This window comes from Larimichthys crocea, chromosome X (assembly GCF_000972845.2).
Source record: "Larimichthys crocea isolate SSNF chromosome X, L_crocea_2.0, whole genome shotgun sequence".
Classification (NCBI taxonomy): Eukaryota; Metazoa; Chordata; class Actinopteri; family Sciaenidae; genus Larimichthys; species Larimichthys crocea.
The window spans coordinates 14,352,832-14,371,538 of record NC_040020.1 but is presented as its reverse complement, the minus strand read 5'-3'; the positions used below and the strand labels follow the sequence as shown (position 1 = coordinate 14,371,538).

Genomic DNA, 18,707 nt, shown 5'->3' with positions numbered 1-18,707 from the left:
CTGCTCATATTCAGTCAAATGCTTCAGAACTCATTGGACAGCACTTCACAGTGCAGATGGAGAATGACCCGAAGCATACTGCGAAAGCAACCAAAGAGTTTTTTAAGGCAAAGAAGTGGAATGTTATGCAATGGCCAAGTCAATCACCTGACCTGTTCATTTTATTTCAAATCCATTGTGGTGGTGTCTAGAGCCAAAAAGATTAGAATTTCGTCGATGTCCCAATATTTATTTATATTACAAAAGTTCCATTCTTGTATTTTATTTTTTATTTTTATTTTGCTGTGACCTTTGAGCATGCTATTTCCTAGTCTTCTTCATGTGTATCTTCACCAATATTTGCTCTCAATGCTTCTAATCAGTCTCTCCGTTTTCATGAGATACCAAAGTACAAATAAATAAACTTACTTTACCCCTTTTAGTTAATTTGTAATGGTTAGGTTTATAAGGTTTTTCAAACATGGCTTAGACTTTAGGTCTGATGATGGTGATATGAAACTTGTAGTTACTGGAATGCTATTACAAAATGCCCAACACTTTCGCAATCATGTCAACAAATCAAGCTTTACTGGAAAAGCATTGGAATTACTTCAAAATAGCTGAAAGGTGGGCAGAAGCTAGATAAGAATAACAACCCCTTATTATAGAGTTAAACATAGATAATAGTGGTTATGGATTGTGTTAAATACTGTATATTATATACTATAACAAAGTAGTTTAAGAATAGATTTTCAAGGTGATATTTATTTAGCAACATAAGTGCCTATGGTACTTTTAATCATTAATTTGGGGTAAATAGATTTGTAAATAAATATGTTTTTTTTGTGTGTGTCAGGGTTTACTGGTGACATGAAAACATGGAACTGCCACTCTGACCTTAATTGGCTTAGATTGCAGATAAATAAAAAATGAACTTGTCATTTTGTAATTTTGCTGTTCATACATAACTCTTAGCTTCAAGCGCATATACTCCTCCTTTTTTTGAGTAGCCACTCTTCAGAGATAAGTCATTCAGTAGTGTATAAAAAGCACTTGGACTGCTGAGAGAAGAAAAAAGCTTTATGCCACGAAGCTGAAATGGCTGGAGATTCTCGCTTTATTTGGTTTCCCATTCTTCTCTCCTGTGTCTTTCAGGTTTCTGACCACAGACATGGTAAGGAACTATGCATCCATACAGCACAATGCAAATATTTAAAACTATGTTGGTTAAATTCAGTTGATTTTTAATCTTAAATTTTCTCAGTCCCCGGGGATGCAAAAATTGTCGTCCTAAAAAATCCAGGCGTGGACAACATCTTTTCAAAGATCCCAGTAAGTCCTCCAAAGTGTGCAAGTAAAACACATTTATATAGCAATCTGGGCGATCTTATAATGCTATCTTCTACCCTGTTGACTTCAGATAATCCTTCCAGATGGAATTGATCCCAAGAATATAAATGTGACGGTGTGTAACACATTTTTCTTTTCTTTTTCTTTTTTTTTTTTTTTGCTTATGCATATCATCTATTTTTTCTTTTTTCTTTTTTTTTTTACTGTTGAAATGTTTTAACATGTAAAAATATTATTTAATTTTACTTTTTGTATTTATTTCAACCAATCTAATATATTTTGTTCCCTCACAGTCAATTACTCTCAAAACATGTACTGGTGAGTGGTTCTTTATACTTTATACAATACGTGGATGCCACCAAATTATGATGAGTGGAATATGCCAGCAGCAGTGATTAGCTATCAATTACAGTGACCGGGTTACAGTAGTAAGGTAGCTTTTTATGTTATTGCTTCAACAGTGCTGTTAACAGAGTGTTGGTACATGTAAAGTTTGCCATTGCAAATATACACAGTGGTTTAGGATGAGATTATGTAAACACATTATAATATTCTCTGTTACTGTGCTGACTTGTTTTTTAACATGCCTTGTCAGGTGTGGAGGAACGCCTGACTCTGCTTAACAGTCAGCTTCAGCAGAAAACTGTTCGCAACAGGCAACTAGGTGAGTATTCATCCCTTGAGAATCTGGGGTACATCGCTATAACAGCGAGCGTTGATATAACGTTGATATTCTTCCTGACAGATAATGAAGCCTTTGGGTTGAGGAGGGAAGTCAGAATGCTGAAACTCCAGCTTGCTGCATGCAGTGCGACAGCTTCGGCTGTTGCTGGCTGTAAGCTTTTGATTGTGAATCATACTCTACATACAGTATATGACACATGTTCATATGATGCACTTGAACAACATAAACCAGTTTTTAACTGTATCTTTAATTCCTTGACAGCTTACCAAACCCAGTTACAAAGCAAAATGGAACAGCTGCTGCAGAGATTAGATGGTGACACATTTCTGAGTAAGTTCACCGGACTTGGAGTTAGACTTTTCATATTTTGTTTATTGTTAGGTAACACAATTCCTGTAGGTTTTTTTAACCATATGATTTCTGTTTGACCTAATACAAATGTTCTGATTTTTCTAGTTCTCAAAACCATTGCACTCACCAGGGATGTGAATTCCTTGCAGAAGAAGATCACACTTGCTTCTAATTCTATTGAACGTACTACAGAAATCAGAGGCAAGTGTTATTTTATTGCTCTAGATCTGTAGATATAGTTAACTCCAATATCTTTTATTTATCTTGAAAAATTTAAATTGGACTGCTTGATATTTTCCTCTGCAATGCAATGTAAGGAGGAGCTTTGGTGAAAGTGTCTTTGAATTTAAATGCTTGAACTTGTTTCTAACAGTTCTGCAGGGCAAGCTGCAAGAGAAAACCAGTGAACTGAATGTAACGATGCAGCGCATTGTAAGAAACACAAACGGATTACTGAGTAAGACTGGGTTGTTGTTTTTTTAGAACTGTAAGCAGTGGTGATTTCTACTGATGATCTTGACATTTTTATTCATACAAACTTGATATACACACAGTAGTAAATGCTTCTGGTTTGACCTGTGTGTGTGTGTGTGTGTGTGTGTGTGTGTGTGTGTGTGTGTGTTCAGTTCTTCAGATTATCTCACTGCAAAACCAGATCTGGGATTTGGAACAGGCAAAATCATCAAGAGGAGAAGCTAGTTTTCAACCTGACAGGATAATTCTGGGTAAACTGCTGCCTACCTACTTGACTGAAACACGTGCATGTTAAGCTTTGAAAATTGTCCATAATTCAGGCAGTACATTTAACCAACTATTGGTCAACTATTGCATCTTTTCTGCAGTATACACTGTTCGTAAAAGTTACAAAGACTCACTTTTAGAGGATCGCACAATAAATATTCTGCCTGTTTGACAGGAATCTTTTACAGTCTTTTTTTTTTAAACATGTTATGATTTGTTTTCTTTGTTACTCACTTTTACCTCATCAGGTCTTCAAGAAAATCTGAACAGGAAGCTCACTCAGCTACAAAGCACAGGAGATGCAAGCTCAATTAGTCAGTACATCTCTCTACATCTGCCAATGTTTTTATCATGAATAACAATGTTAAAGATTTAGTTTAACATTTCATGACACACATTCTCTTTTGGTTCCTCCAGTGCTGGAGCTGATTTCTGTGCACAGCAAGATCGCAGAGACTGAGAGGTTAATCGGTGTCCTCATTGAGCAATCCAAAACTAAATCTATTGGTGAGCCCCTATATTTGTGTTTTGAGATGTATTGAGTATCCTAGTTCCTGTCTTCCTGTTTGTGACTTGTTATGCTATTAAAGTACATACGTAAACTGTGGCACCCTTTAAAACCATGTTACATGTTACAAAACATGAAAACATGTTACAAAGTGCTGCATAGGATATAATTACAGAACAACAAAACATATCCACTAAGCAGTGTACAATATATAGAAAAATAAATTGCAACTGATTTAACAGAGGATAGACTGTTCCAGAGAGATGGTGTCCTCATGGCAAAATGTTTGCATAGGGTACTGTATGGATATGGAAGATCTGAATAGTAGTAGATAAATAGATCTGGCAGTTTGGAAATAGTTGTAGTAGTTGTTTTGAAGTAAAATGGACACTTACCAGCTTAAAATCTTCAGGAACATAGCCAGAGGTAAGAGAGAGATTGATTATGGAGAGTAGGCAGGGGCCCAGGGTAGACAGGATCTCTGTAAGGAGTTTGGGTGTATGTGGGATAGTGTGTTGAAATCAGGGAAATGGTAGCATTATAAAAATTGGATTAAATGTTGATGATTTTATCGACAAAAGCAGGAGGTGGTGGGAGATACAGCAGGATGAGCAGCGTTTACGTCAATGGTATTAAACAGCAACCTAGGATTTGTTGTTTGTTGTCACTGATTAGGCCTGACAAGTAGGTAGCTCTCACATCTGATCATAAGGTTGAGTAAGGACAGCAGTTTTTTTCAGATGGATCCCAGGATTTTTAATTACACTCCACTCTTCTGACCTTCCTTTTCAGCTGGCAAAAATCCAAAAGTGTTCCAGGGTTAAAACTTAAAAGTGTTGGCAATGTTTCAAAAGCTGGTAGCAAGGAAACTTGAGAGGTTATGCACATTGAAATCACCAGCCTTAGTACCTCTATCATATTTGGGAACCACCAAGTTCAGTGAGTTTGTTTAAAAGGGGTTTGTTAGGTTTGGGTGGTTGGCAACCAGTCAACATAAGACACCCTATGTAATCTGATTACATTCAAAATTATTCTTAAGGCTTTGTTTTGCTTTCTTTTTCAGATTACCAGAGACAATGGATGCAAAAAGTCAACCTTCTCAGAAAGAAGGTTTTACAGTTAAATCATGACGAGAATAACATAGATCTTAGTAAGTGTACAACTCAAGAAAATGCACTTTTTTGTTGTTATTATTGTAATTTAACATTCTTTTTAACACATCTTTTTTTTTTCTTTTTTTTTGTCCAGCCAAGGAAATTTTTCAACTGCAGACAGAGATGGATAATTTTAGGCAATTAATGTTAAATGCCAAAAACACAACTGACACCATACTTGAAGGTAAATGACCCTACAACTCTAATTTACTTAACTGTATTAAGTTACAATTTACACTTGTGCTTGTGGGATTAAAAAAGGATAAAAGGATAAAAAAACAAACAGCAAAGTCATAAATAGTTGGGGGTTTTTTCACCCTAGAGCAAAGAGTTAATTTGGAGGTGTGGAAGAAACAGCAAGAAAACTTGCAGGAACAACTGCAGAAAGCAGATTACGCACAGGCACAACGGAGTAAGTATGAATATGAAAAAGAGGCAGAGTGATCTATGTGTGTATGAATGTGTATTAATGCACTAATTATAGCTTAAAATGGAGATTTTAAAACTTTGGAGAACAAATCTAAGAAAAAGAAATGATTCTACCCTTAAAGTGTATTTTCTAAAATCTTCAATAAGGGAGGGGGGCAATAACAAAGCTTCCAAACATTAAAGTATTTTTTACTTTGACCAGTCATGAATATTATCACCATAATGAAAGAGGTGAGAGGGCTGAAGGTGGATGAACAAGACCAGACAACATCAACAAAGAGTAAATGCTCTGGAATTGAGCTAATGTATGCGGGTACGTTGCAAACATGATTTCAGCTCAAGGTTCAGATGATTCAGGTTTTGTCCCCAGTTCTGATGATGGTTTATATGTGTGTTTCTAACAGGGGTAAAGACTGAATTTGAACAGAACATTGCAGAATTGAAGAGAGCCGGAGACTCCAAAGCAGCACTCAGTGAGTAATCTTACAAAACAATATTGGCATTATTATTGGCTCCAGTGCAGTGCAATGTTCACATTACAGATGAAATCTCTCCTGCTCAGTTTCCAGTCTGATGGTTTGTTTCAGAAGTATAAGCTGTGTAGTGATGTTGCCTCTGTTTCTCTGAGTCAGTTCTGAACATGATAAACCTGCACAATGAGCTGAAGACGCTGAAGAAACAGATCTCCACCACAGACGACCCAGAGACGATCTCAGGTGACTAACTTTGCTAGTCACAGTAAACATGACACTGCAAATATGTAGAAGTCTTAATACGATATTCTGGCTTTAAGAAAGTTCTGTTCTTTGTTTGTTTCTTGAAATAGGCTGAAAGAAATACAGATTTTTCACTAGGCTTGACAAAACTTTAATTTATTGAACATTTGTTTTGCTTCCTTAATTTATCACTTTTTCTCTGTCTCCTGACAGTGCTGCAGAGGCAGCTGGAAAAGATGCAAAATGACCTGAACTCCAAGACTGCAGACATAAAGAGACTTATTGCAAACCCCCAATCAAGTGAGTTTTAGTCATCCTCAAATGTAATTTCATGTTGTCACTTCACATCACTGCATACTGTAACAGTAAACCAAACTGTTGCTAAAAATCGGTATTGATGAGTGAGTCCAAAACTGATGGCAAGATCTCGAATATGAGCATGTAGACCTTTTGACGTTGTATGTACTGTAGAATCAGGAGATTACAAAGTATTTAGAGTCAGCAGGACAATCAACATATAGGTCTAACGTCGTTTTTATATTTAGAGAATGTTTGACATGCACCAACACCAAAACGAATCCCTTGTATGTGTAAAAAAACATACTTGGCAATAAAGCCTTTTCTAATTCTACTTCACTACATTTTAGAAGTAAATATTGTACTTTTTACTCTGCTATGTTTATTTGGCCACTTTTTTTCTAGTTATTTCCGCAGATTTATGTTATTAATAGAAAAGCAGCAACATTAAAGTCATGTTTACACAATTTAATATATATATGATTTTAAATTGGGCCATTCTGTAAAATGCGTGCTTTTACCTTTGATACTTTGAATGTATCATGATGCTAATGCTTTTTTACTTTAATTTAATTTTTGATTGCAGCACTTTTACTTGTAATGGGAGTATTTATACACTGGAGTATTGCTAGTTTTACAAGTGAAATATCTAAATACTTCTTCACTGCTCCTAAGAGTCAGTTATACTCACTGCACATTTGTTTGTTTCAGTTTTAACAATCATTGAGCTGCACAACGAGATATGGGACCTTCAGAAAAAGGCTGCCAATGATACCACTAGAGGCCATATAAAAGGTTGGTCTTATAATGTCAGTTTAACAATGCAGTGTGACATTATTTGACAGTTGAGTCAGAAATAATTAAATGTAATATTCATTAAAAACTATTTACTTTCTCCCAGAGTTGCAAAACCGAGTGAATGCTCTTATCACTGAAATAGGTGGCAAAGGCGATGAAAACACAAAACTGAGTGAGTTTGAAATAATTTTGAGAAATTGTGCATGTTTGTGAATCATATTACTAGAGTTCTACATTTTGATCCTTTCTGTTGTGATATGCTTCAGTACTGAAAATCATAACGCTGCAGAGTCAGGTGGAGCAATTGCAGGGGCAGTTGTCAGACCTCCAGATGTTGCAAACCAGTGAAGCAAGACGTAAGTATTCTTTACGAATCCCTTCTCTCCAAGACATGAGCAACATTTACAATCAGTGGTTTACAGCTGGTTCCACTGAAATATCTAGTAAAACAGCAGAGAGTGAAAGTTACATTACCTTATGTTCCACATTAAACCAAAAAAAAAAGCAAAGCAAGTTATCACACAATACAAAGGTTGGCTGTGATATTAATGTGCTGCTTTGTTTTGCAATGTTTTGATTTGTCTCAGAGCTCAAAAATGATCTGACGACAACGAAGGAAGAGCTGCAGAAAAATATCAACAAGCTGAATGAGAATAATCAGACAAATTCCAGACTGAGTAAGTAAAACAGGAACATGGTGTCTACGTTATTGAGAAATAATCCAAAATATGTTTTTGTACAAGAGATTATTTTGTGTTTTTCAGTTCTGACAGTCACTAATCTACAAAACCAACTCAGAATCCTAGAAAATGAGCGGCGCATTGATGACAGAACATCATCTCTGACAATTACTCGTAAGTGTCTCATTTTCTTTTAAGATCACTGAATTCATCTCATAGATATTTGCTGTTTGATGACGCAAAGTAAATCTGACTTTTCTAGAGCTGAGGACACAACTGAAGGAAAAAATGGAGAAGCATTCTCATGACCAAGCTGTGATCAAGGGTAAGCTGTGAACTCCTGGTCAGTTTGTCCTACAGTGTTTTGGATCTTTGACTGACTTTGAATGGTATGGTTTTAAATACAACAGAGCTGCAGAGGAAACTGCAATCAAAGAATGGAGAATGCTCTGGACTTGAAGAAAATCAGTATCAGTGTAAGTTGTAAACATGATTTCAGCTCATATGAATCAGGTTTTGTCTCCAGCTCTCATTTGGTTTATTTGTGTGTTTCTATCAGACCTTAAGACTGAATTTGAAGAGAAGATTGCAGAACTGAAAAGAGCCGGAGACTCCAAAGCAGCACTCAGTGAGTTATGTTACAATATAGCATTGCCATTATAACCTCAGTATAGTGCAATGTCAACATTGTCAACAATGGAAATCTCTCCATTTTACATGAGAGGCTTTTCCTCTTTAGTTACTGTTTAGTTTGTTTCAGAAGTATAAGATGTGTAGTGATGTCGGCGCTGTTTTTCTGGGTCAGTTCTGAAAGTCATAAACCTGCATGATGAGCTGAAGACGCTGAAGAAACTGATCTCCACCACAAATGACCTAGAGACAATCTCAGGTGAGTAACAGTGGTCACAATGAACTTTTTTTTTGCCTCTTTCAGTCAACTCTGTCATCATTTGTCTCCTCACAGCGCTGCAGAGGCAACTGGAGGAAAGGCAACTGAACTTGAACTCCACGACTACAGACATAGAGAGACTGATTGCAAACCCCAAAACAAGTGAGCACATTGATTTGAGATTTATTTACATGTACACAATACATGTAATCATCTGAGTCACCATCCATATAGAGTTTGACAAACATGATATATTGTATATAGGGGATAAATATATTTTATGTGCTTTTTGTGATAGTGTTACTATAGATAGGGTACAGATCTTGGAATTATGTTAAGACTGGTACTCCACAGAAGCTTGGACTCAAAAGCACGACTCGAAAAGTAGTTCAGGGTTCAAATGCCAAATCAATTTGGCAAATCAAATGGTAACAAGACACAGGTGAATCTAATGAGGGTGGGGCAGACAATCAAAACTGGAGGGAAAAAACACAGGGGCAGGAAGTGAGGCGGTCTGAAACGAGAGGAAGGGTAAGTTTCACAAAAAAAAACAGAAATCATATAGTTTCACAATAAAACAGAAAACAAAAACACATGACCTTAGGAGGATTGACAAGATGTGTCAAATTAAATCTTTTTACATAACAGCTAATATTGACAAGATGTGTCAAATTAAATCTTTTTACATAACAGCTAATTAAAATAAATTATCTCTTTGAGCATTTAATATGCAAACCATCTGACATCCGGTACTTAATGAAAAGTTTTCCTTAATATTATAAGTAATATCTATCTAATGGTTGCTAGATGTAAAATTATACTCATTTAACTTGAAATGTTAGGGGGCTTTTGTACTATTAAGACTGTTTAAGAGAACATTTCCTGTAGGAAAGAGTATCAATCTAAAATGTGATGTGAGTACATGTGTTTAGGGAGAATGGGATGATAATTGCACAACTTTGAGCAATGACAATCATCTTGAAAAAAGCTTAGTTGATTTCCCAAAACTCTGATAAGATGTACCGTGTGACTCATTGGTTAAAAGATTAATTAAGTGTGTGCAGATTTTCAGCAACTTCCAGAAATGACAATCATCTTAAAAAAAGCTTGGTTGTTTTCCCAAGACCCTGATAAGATGTACAGTGTGACTCATTGGTTAAAAGATTTACAGCAACTTCGATAAATCAGAGGCCAACTCCTCTTTCTCTTTTTTTTATGCATCCATTATTTGTTGTTGTAAGACAACTATGTACAACAGTCCATAAAGTACACCGTACTGTAGCAGCTGCTTCACTCTGTTGTCTTAATTAAAACAGGGTGGCCTATACATATACAACATTTTTCTCCTAAAAATAAAATTCTGAAAACAAGCCACGTTAAATGTGTCGAAGGTTTTACTTTGATTAGTGGAAACACGAGAATGTGCGTTGGGTGGCTGCGGCTCGGGGGTAGAGCGGGTCGTCTACTAATTAGCGATTCGATCCCCGGCTCCTCCAGTCTTCATGTCGGGCAAAATACTTAACCCCAAATTGCTCCCGAAGGCTGTGCCATTGGTGTGTGAATGGTTAGCTCTGGTTTGCTAAGAACTGATGAGCAGTTGGCAACTTGCATGGCAGCTAATGCCATCAATGTATGGTAATGTGATGTATGTACAGTATGTGTGGGTGAATAAGATATGTAGTGTAAAAGCACTTGAGTAGTCAGAAGACTAGTAAGACGCTATACAAGTACAGTCTATTTACCATTTATTCTGATACAATTACTAGAACACCTGGCATATCCGAAAATATTGACCTTTTTGCCTCCAAAACATGATTTCATTTCATAATGTTCATGAAACATGCAGATGGTTACTCTGAGCACAACAAATATTAGATGAAGTGAGTCCTACTGATATGGTCCACTTTTAACTTTAATATGTATGTATGTACAGTATGTCCACCTTTTGCAGCAATCAAAGCAGCACTAATGTTATCCCATGCCTTCTGCAACTCAAGCCAAAGGCTTTCCTTTGAATGTACAGTAGATCTATCCAGTTTATTTTCATATTGAAAGAAATTGTATTTTAGAAAATTATGGAGTAATAAATTATGTAAAGGGGAATTTAGCTGGTAATCTAAAGGATACGTGAGACAAATTAATTAGGCAATAAATTCAATCAAACACTTTGCATGTTTGTTTCAGTTTTAACAATTATCGAAGTGCAGAATGAAATATGGGACCTTGAGAAAAAGCCTGCCAATGAGACCAATAGTGAACATCTAAAAGGTCAGTCTATTCTAAATGGCAATATACCAATGCAGAGTGAAATTATGAGAAATTAAATCACTAATGACTAAATGTAATTTACATTTTTCCCAGAGCTTCAAGACAGAGTGGATGGCCTTATCACTGAAATAGACGAAAATGAAAGCACAAAACTTTGTGAGTTTGACATAACTGTGAGCTTTCTTTCTTCTGTCTCTCTGATGGGGAGCTCTGTAATTTTCCTGCACAGTTTGCTGGGATCCTGTTACAGTATCTCTTTAATTAAAGTACATTTTTGTTGTGATGTCAGTACTGAAAATCATAACGCTGCAGAGTCAGGTGGAGCATCTGCTGAAACAGTTGTCAGAACATCAGGAGGGTCAAAACACTCAGACAACCCGTAAGTACCTCCAGCAAACCATTACAACAAGCTAATCATGGCTTTCTGCTAAGGTTGTTTGTGAAATTGTTTTTATTGAATCCTGATCTTACATCAGAATATAAATAGCTAAATGTGTTTTACTTGTCTCAGAGCTCAATAATGATCTTAGTACCAAGAATGAAGAGCTGCAGAAAATGATCAACGATCTGAATGAGAAGCATCAAAAAAATGCTGCGTTGAGTAAGTAAAACAGGAACATGGTGTCTGCTTCCATTATTGAGAGAGTGTGAAATATCTTTCTGTACAAGAGAACATTTCTGTGTTTCTCAGTCCTGACAGTCACCGATCTGCAAAAACAACTCAAAAACCTAGAAGAAGAAAAGTTCAGTGCGGGACAAAAGGATTCTGCTACAATTACCAGTGAGTGTCTCATTTCCCTTTAACATCACTGAATTCAGGTTTTAACGCTAGCTCCTTCTTAAACTGAAATAAACCGTTCTCTTTGTAGAGCTGAGAGAACAACTGAAGAAAAAAGAGGAGGAGCACACTCATGATCAGACTGAGATCAAGGGTGAGTTTGTGGGTAAGGGTAAGTTTACTGGCCTGTGAGCTTCATTGTTCACGCATGTGTTTTTGTACTAGCTTTGCAGAATCAGCTGAACCAGACAGAAGCACGGTGTTCCGGTATTAACCAGAAACTTAACGGTGAGTGTAATTCTGACTAATTACTAACTGGCCAAAATTGTTACACCATTTTGACTCCATTGTGGGAAATGAATGGGTTTATTGTCTATTTTAAAGTACTTGTTGTTAGAAATAGGAGAATTTCCGTTTACAAACAGGACAGGACATAATTTCTGCTAATTCTGGCATTAGTGGCTTTCCTTCAGTTTTATGCAGAACTAACCTGATGCATCAGATGGTTTACACAGAGTCATCTGTGAAGTCATTGCAGGAAACTGTTTGGAAAAGAGCAGGTAGTTTCAACAAAGGTGATTGAATGACCCATCCATCTATCACAGGTGAACTCTTACCAAAGGTAATCAGGAAAAGAGCAAAAACATGTTTTCCACTGAGAAAAGCCTTCAGTGCCATACTTTGCTCTTATCCAATAAGGATATACTTTGCAGTTCTGCATTTAGACCATAGACACCTGGCCTCCCGGTTAATCTAAAAATCTGTAGAGAAGTGAATTGTCAGTGGACCTGACAATCCACTTCAAACAAGCCACCTATAACAGCACATATCTGTCAAGAAAGGGGCCACACTGGTAATTATGCATAACTATAAGCCTTAATATAACCTTAATATAACATTTAGGGGCACTAATGCTTCTTTAACCTGTCAAATAGTTGGCAGTATCATCTACATGAAGTAATATGAAATGGGGTGTATTAAGAAAAGTAATTGGCTCATCATCTGTTGGTTTCCAGATAGCCTGCACAAGTGTCTGGAAAGGTGAAGTGATTAATAAGGCAAGATCGAATAAGATAGAATATCAGTCAATATCACAGCCACTGGATTACCCTAAAGAAACATATCTTGGACATAAATCGTTTACACTCCCGCACCCCAATTTCAAAGCATTTAACTATTTGATTTTGTTCTGTCTGTAGAGCTGCAGAATGACCTGGATGCCAAAATGAAGGAACTGGAGTCCAAATCTGACACAGTCGCTTCACTTGGTGAGTGGTGGAGCTTTGTTAACAAACTGTCAATCAGTTAAATGGGAAAATGAACAATTCATTCATAATGAATAGTGTAAATTGATTGCATTTGAATATAGGCAGGTATTTTTTTAAGTTTAGTGAGAGTAAATTTTAAATGTGGTTCTTTCAGCTCTTCAAGTTTCTACTTTAACTGTGCAACTGGAGGAGCTAAAGAGACAACTACAGAACACTCAATCTGAAACTAAGATCAAAGGTCAGTGTGTGTTTCATTGTCACTATACACTTTAATGATAGCATAAAGAGCAAAAGAAATACAAGTCACAAAATGTTTTTGTTCTGCAGAACTTCAAAAAATTATAGATGAGAAAACTAATGAGCTGGCCAAAAAAACTGAGGAGCTAAAAGCAAAAAGTACTCAATCACAAAGAAGTGAGTAGAACACAATAAACAACCCACTGAGGAAATCAGAATCACTGACTTATATCTATAGTCAAGTTGGGAAGTTATACATGCTACAGTATAATTATCAATATGTTAAACTTTTCTCCCAGTTCTACAGATTGTTGCAATACAAACAGAGATTGAGAAACTGGTGAATGTGGCAAAAAATGATACAGATTACGTTAAGATTGCAGGTGAGTGACAGAAACATATCTGGACTACATATACACATACTATACTACATATACTAGACTCTAGAGAAGTACCAATCTCCACTCTTGTCTGCAGCTCTGGAAGACCAATTGAAATATTTGGTTGATGGAATCCAAGATGAAAACAATGAAAATACTAAACTGAGTGAGTCGTCAAAATACAGTAAAATGTGATTATTCCATCATTGTTGATCACAGTTGTGTAACCAAGGAATTGATCTAATCCAATCTTTCTTCTGTTAGTGTTCAAAATCTTGGCTCAACAAGATGAAATAGCGAGGCTGAAGAAACAAGAAGAGAGTCAGATAAAAGCAGACTTGCAGAAAATTAAAGGTGTGAACAGTCTGTACAAGTCAATTTAATTCTGAATACTGAATAAATAAAAAAAAATAATAATAATAAATGATACACCCATTCTATCTTTCTCAAAGTTCTGGAGAATGAACTGGACGACATCAGAAATCAGATCAAAGAAAAGACGATTCTGATAGGCTCAAGTGACACAAGGATTTCTGACTTGAGTAAGTGTTCCACTCAGTTTTGGTTAGAAGAAAAAAAATACATGATTTAAAATTGCATCATAATACTAAAAGTAGCTTGCTTTGTATTTTTTAGCGGCTCAGATTTTGGAACTTCAGAGGAAAATCAAACCACTGGAGGATGAGATATTAACCCTAAAAGAAGAAAACGCTGAGAAGACCAAAGGTAACAAACAAAATGTGACACTTATAATTTAATATTCTATGAAGAAATACATAGACAGACGTTGATTAAAACATGTATTTGATTTATCTCTAAATCATTTTCAGAGCTCCAAGAGAGACTGGATTTGTCAAAGAAGCAACTGCAAGACAGTGAACTTCTACTCAAAGAAGCAGACACAAAGAACTTTAACATGAGTATGAAAAGTTATTTTTTTTTTATTTTTTTTTTACAAATGTTTGATCTCATGTTGTTTGTTTCCTTGAGGCACAAAGTAACACTGCAGCTGTGTCTGTGTCTTTACTAGTCATGGAGATTGCTGATCTGAGGACAAAACTGAAAAAGGCTCAGAGAGAAGCATCCAAAGCTGCTAAAAAAAATATTGACGGTTTGTCAAGTTCCTTTCCTACTATTGTGTCTCTGCTGTCATCCAACACAGTATAAGACTAACGTGTAATGACTAAATCATCAGCCTGTTTCGTAAAATGAACATCATACAACTTTCTCCTTTATGTGGAATGTTACGTGAAAAGAAATCTGTTTGGATTTTGTTTTATTGTAGTTGTTTTTTTGCATTGTCTCTCAGAATTGGAGCAACAAATACAAACACAACAAGCAGAGATTGAACAACTTGAGAAAACAAATAAAGGTATGTACTGCACACTGCAATGTCGTAAAGGGATAGTTTGACATTTTGGGAGATTCACTTATTCAGAGTCAAATGAAGAGATTGATACCACTTTGTATATACACTATAAAACTATATTCAGAAGCCGGTTAACTTAGCTTAGCACAAAGTCTGGAAACAGCTGGCTCTGTCAAAATGAACAAAGTGCAGCACATTACCATTGTCTGTGATAAGTGGTAAGCCTTAGAGGTGAAGGTAAGTGGATTTTGTTACCTTTTGGAGTCAGGTTAGCTGTTTCCCATGTCTAGGCTTTGTGCTTAGCTAAGCTGGTTGTAGTTATTTACCATAGAGACATATGAGTAGATTTGATCCCCTCTTCCTTACTCTCTTGAATAATGATATTTCCCAAATTATTAAACTATTTCTTTAAAATGTGTTCTTGAGATTTGGTGGTTGTTACCTGGCAATGTTTTTCAACCTACTTCCTATGTCAGACTTAAAGCAAGAGGTCGAGGAACTGAAAACGTGTCGAAATGATGTCAACGCCCAGTGTACGGGTGAGTTCCTTCTATATATATAATGTTGTCTTTCATATCCAGTGAGTCATTTGACTTAGTTATTGAACTGAATATTTAATTTGTTTAGATATACAAACTAAACTGGAACAGAGCCAGGAGGATGCAAATCGCATAGAACAGCAGCTGCATGAGAAGGAGAACATACTCCAAGAGCAGCTGCAGCAGCTACAGGATCTGGCCTTGGAACATAACAACCTGCAGAATGAATACAGCAGTATGTTCACATCTCTGTCCATTCAGAAAATAATTATATTCAAGGGGAAAGATAATAGTTAACTTTAAGTGAACAGTGTAAGAGTAGGCTTGAGATCCAGCATGTGATTTGATTTCATTTAATTTTCTAACTATACATTTAACCAAACAGATTTAGAGAACAAACAGCATCAGACCCAGAAGTTTGCAGATGATCTAAAACAGCAGCTGGTTGACAAAGATGGCAACCTCAACCAGCTCGAGCAGGAGTTAGAAGAACAGAGAAGGGAGAATAAACGACTTGAGGACGAAAACAACCGTACGTTCATTTGTCTGGTTGTGGTCTAACACACAAAGTGTATTCATTTAATATAAAAGAGGAAGGGCAGTAGTTAGTCTGTTAAGCAAAGTTCTTTTTCTCTCCTCAGGTCTTCAGAACAAACTGAACTTTGTGGAAGATAAGACAATCCATCCTGGTAGGTCTACTTAATAAATATTTAATCTGCATAGATATTGTGATTAAAAAATACAACCACACACAATTGTACATTAAGATCACTTTATTTGTTGTACCTAGTATACTTAGCAGTGTCTTCTGTTTACTGGACAAGGAGGGTCTTATTAAAGATACTGGCTAGTTGATGTATTATGGGAAAAGTGTTTCGAGCTTGATCCATTCCAAGGCCCAAAACTCTGAATATTTGTTTAATTTTTTAGAACAATCTTTATTTAATCGAGTTCCCAGCGAGAGCGACCCCAATGTTTTTGAAAACATCTTACTAAATCACTGGAGTACTGCTATCAATTTTAATGTCAATTTACTTTCAAAATGTGATGCAGAGATCTTCTACATTTCTTGGTTTACAGAGAGGATTACCTTGGATCCCAACACAGCAAACCCAAGAATAGTTCTGTCTGCTGATAACACTGAGATCATCACAACTGCAAATATACAAAATATCCCTGACCATCCAGACCAATTTGATGTGGTTCTTGGTGTTATGGGAAAGACTGGGTGGTCAACTGGCAGACATTACTGGGAGGTGTCTGTAGGTGGGCAGCGTTGTTACCACATTGGGATGGCCAGTGAATCTGCTCAAAGAAAGGGAGCGATAAGATTCAGTCCATCAAATGGTTTCTGGACTATAATCCTGAACAAACAGGGTCAGTACAGAGCTATTGATGTGACAAATGCCATTATTCCAGTTCAGACGAAGGCTCTTACACTCGGCATTCTGCTGGACTACAACAAGGGACAGATCTCGTTTTATGACGCTGGTGTCAGATCTCATATGTACACATTTGTGGGTCAGAGCTTTACAGGCAAAATTTATCCATTTATCAATATTTGTGTTGATGGAGGTCATACTCCAATCTACTTACTCACTCCTGGATCTACTGAGTGGATAAAATAAAGAACAGGGAAAGTTCGTTTTTTCCCCCAAATCTATGGGCCATGTATCTATAACAGTAATCCCAGTATATAACCCCACTTACTGATTAATTCTCACGCATGCTTATTACTCCTGCTTAATGTTTCAGCCAATAAAACAACAAATATACAATGATGCATTTTGTTTATTCCTCTATGTTTGAAAAAGGTCTGCTTGTTCATGTCATTCCAGATGTTTAATCACTAGGCTTAGTACAGAAAAATGAAGTCTGTAAGTTTGTCTTGCATCCAGATGTTAAACCTGATTACCTGGAGAACTTGGTGTATGAAATTCAGTAAACAGAGTTTATATATTGAATGAACACTTCTGTTACAATCAAACAGTTTACCTCCAATAATGAGTCCCATCACAGTTACACAAACATTTCTCTGAAGAGATCGAATACACTTTCTTTAACACATTTTGTGAGTCACTTGCTTTTACATCACACTGCAAACATTACTCAGTCTCGTCCTGCTGTACCGGCTACGCTCCTGTAAAAGTGGGAAACAAAAACTGGATCCCGCTCTTCCAGCATGTGCAGAAAATGATTCCTCTCCTCTTCTCCCCAAGACTCAAACCACTGGGTCCACAGGCGCAGCTGGCATTCAAATATGTTTGGTAGTCTGTCTTTAACCTTGTCAGGGTGAGGGGGGGAGAAAGCAGCTGTTAAATGTTAGAAATGATAAACATCAATCTCTGGACTATCTATTAAGGAGAGACAGTTCAGAAAGTACCTGAAGAGTATTCAGTGAATCTAGGAGGGTGCACACTTTCCCTGGCACAGCTTTCCCAAGAAGGTCCTGCAAGAACCGCTCTCTCTGAGCGGCGGTCCATCCCTGGAACCAGCTCAGGACGCACCGCTGCTCCTGGAGGCTTACATAGGAGATGGGATCCGGATCTCTCACCTGACCTACATTTAGAGAAGAGCAGGACAGCTTCTCAAGACTGGGAGGGCTGACTACACCATGCGGAGCTGACGGAAAGACTATCGGACTGGGAGTGGAGCAGCCGGTCCAGTGTTGTGTTGCCATGGTCGGTGCTCCCTCTGCTGAACCTCCAAGCCTGGAGTTGAGAGCGCTGCACAGGGAGTCTGTGGCTGCGAGTCTGTGGTTGTGAACGGGCTGTTGATTATTTGAGCCCTGACTGACATGACTGAACCAAGACATCTTTGGAAATGCAGGTTTGTTTCAACACGAGAGAAGCCAGCTATTCCTCCGCTGTGAGTTAATCAGCACCGCCGTCTGCTGCTCAGAGACTCATCCGGTCTCTTAACATGTAGCTAGCTCAGCTTGTATCTAAGCAACTAACTCTCACTGGAGTCTGCAGCGTCACTATTACCTACTCTAAATACAAACTGCTGTTTGTTTGTTTGAGTAAATTACCTTGTTGTCAGCATGTTTGCTGCGACGATGCACGGACGGTGCTAATCTTTCTAACACACACACACATACAGGAAGTATGCAGCTAATTAGCCTCGACGTGTAGGAAGGAAATCAAGCTTGCGCATTTTTTGCGCAGTTTGCTGTTGACGAAATAAAACGCGCATTTGTGTATGATATGTCAAATAAATACATTTAATGGCACTAAAAGTCGTTTCTGTGAGTTTTCTTGGTTTTAAATGTTGAGGAAAAAATGCATTTAA

At 37.0% G+C, this 18,707-nt stretch overlaps 2 protein-coding genes across 3 annotated transcripts; one reads left to right on the top strand and one right to left on the bottom strand.

Annotated features, from left to right (window-relative positions):
- The first annotated feature begins 957 nt into the window (after positions 1–957).
- Positions 958–17,194, top strand: LOC104931190 (restin homolog). 2 transcript variants are annotated; one of them, XM_027283177.1, is made up of 52 exons: positions 958–1,153; positions 1,244–1,311; positions 1,400–1,444; positions 1,623–1,647; positions 1,925–1,993; positions 2,075–2,164; positions 2,276–2,344; positions 2,471–2,566; positions 2,739–2,822; positions 2,992–3,090; positions 3,355–3,420; positions 3,524–3,613; positions 4,678–4,764; positions 4,863–4,952; positions 5,091–5,180; positions 5,400–5,510; positions 5,602–5,670; positions 5,830–5,913; positions 6,127–6,213; positions 6,922–7,005; positions 7,112–7,180; positions 7,275–7,364; positions 7,596–7,685; positions 7,773–7,862; positions 7,951–8,013; positions 8,099–8,164; positions 8,248–8,316; positions 8,494–8,577; positions 8,653–8,739; positions 10,762–10,845; positions 10,939–11,001; positions 11,135–11,224; positions 11,357–11,446; positions 11,537–11,626; positions 11,715–11,777; positions 11,849–11,911; positions 12,823–12,891; positions 13,046–13,129; positions 13,219–13,305; positions 13,428–13,511; positions 13,606–13,674; positions 13,773–13,862; positions 13,961–14,050; positions 14,145–14,234; positions 14,339–14,428; positions 14,539–14,619; positions 14,818–14,880; positions 15,354–15,416; positions 15,505–15,651; positions 15,802–15,948; positions 16,058–16,105; positions 16,497–17,194. In XM_027283177.1, the coding sequence occupies exons 1-52, from the start codon at positions 1,078–1,080 to the stop codon at positions 17,042–17,044; spliced, it is 4,680 nt and encodes a 1,559-aa protein (XP_027138978.1). In that variant the 5' UTR covers positions 958–1,077; the 3' UTR covers positions 17,045–17,194. The 2 variants fall into 2 exon arrangements, with proteins under 2 accessions (XP_027138978.1, XP_027138980.1); XM_027283179.1 differs by lacking the exons at positions 5,830–5,913; positions 6,127–6,213; positions 6,922–7,005; ... (5 more) ...; positions 8,099–8,164; positions 8,248–8,316 and having other exon boundaries at positions 962–1,153.
- cxh14orf119 (chromosome X C14orf119 homolog) lies at positions 17,190–18,608 on the bottom strand. The gene is made up of 2 exons (XM_010742176.3): positions 17,800–18,608; positions 17,190–17,699 (listed from the first exon to the last, which is right to left on the bottom strand). Exons 1-2 carry the CDS (start codon positions 18,229–18,231, stop codon positions 17,526–17,528), a joined length of 606 nt encoding a protein of 201 aa, XP_010740478.3. The 5' UTR covers positions 18,232–18,608; the 3' UTR covers positions 17,190–17,525.
- Positions 18,609–18,707: the final 99 nt, after the last annotated feature.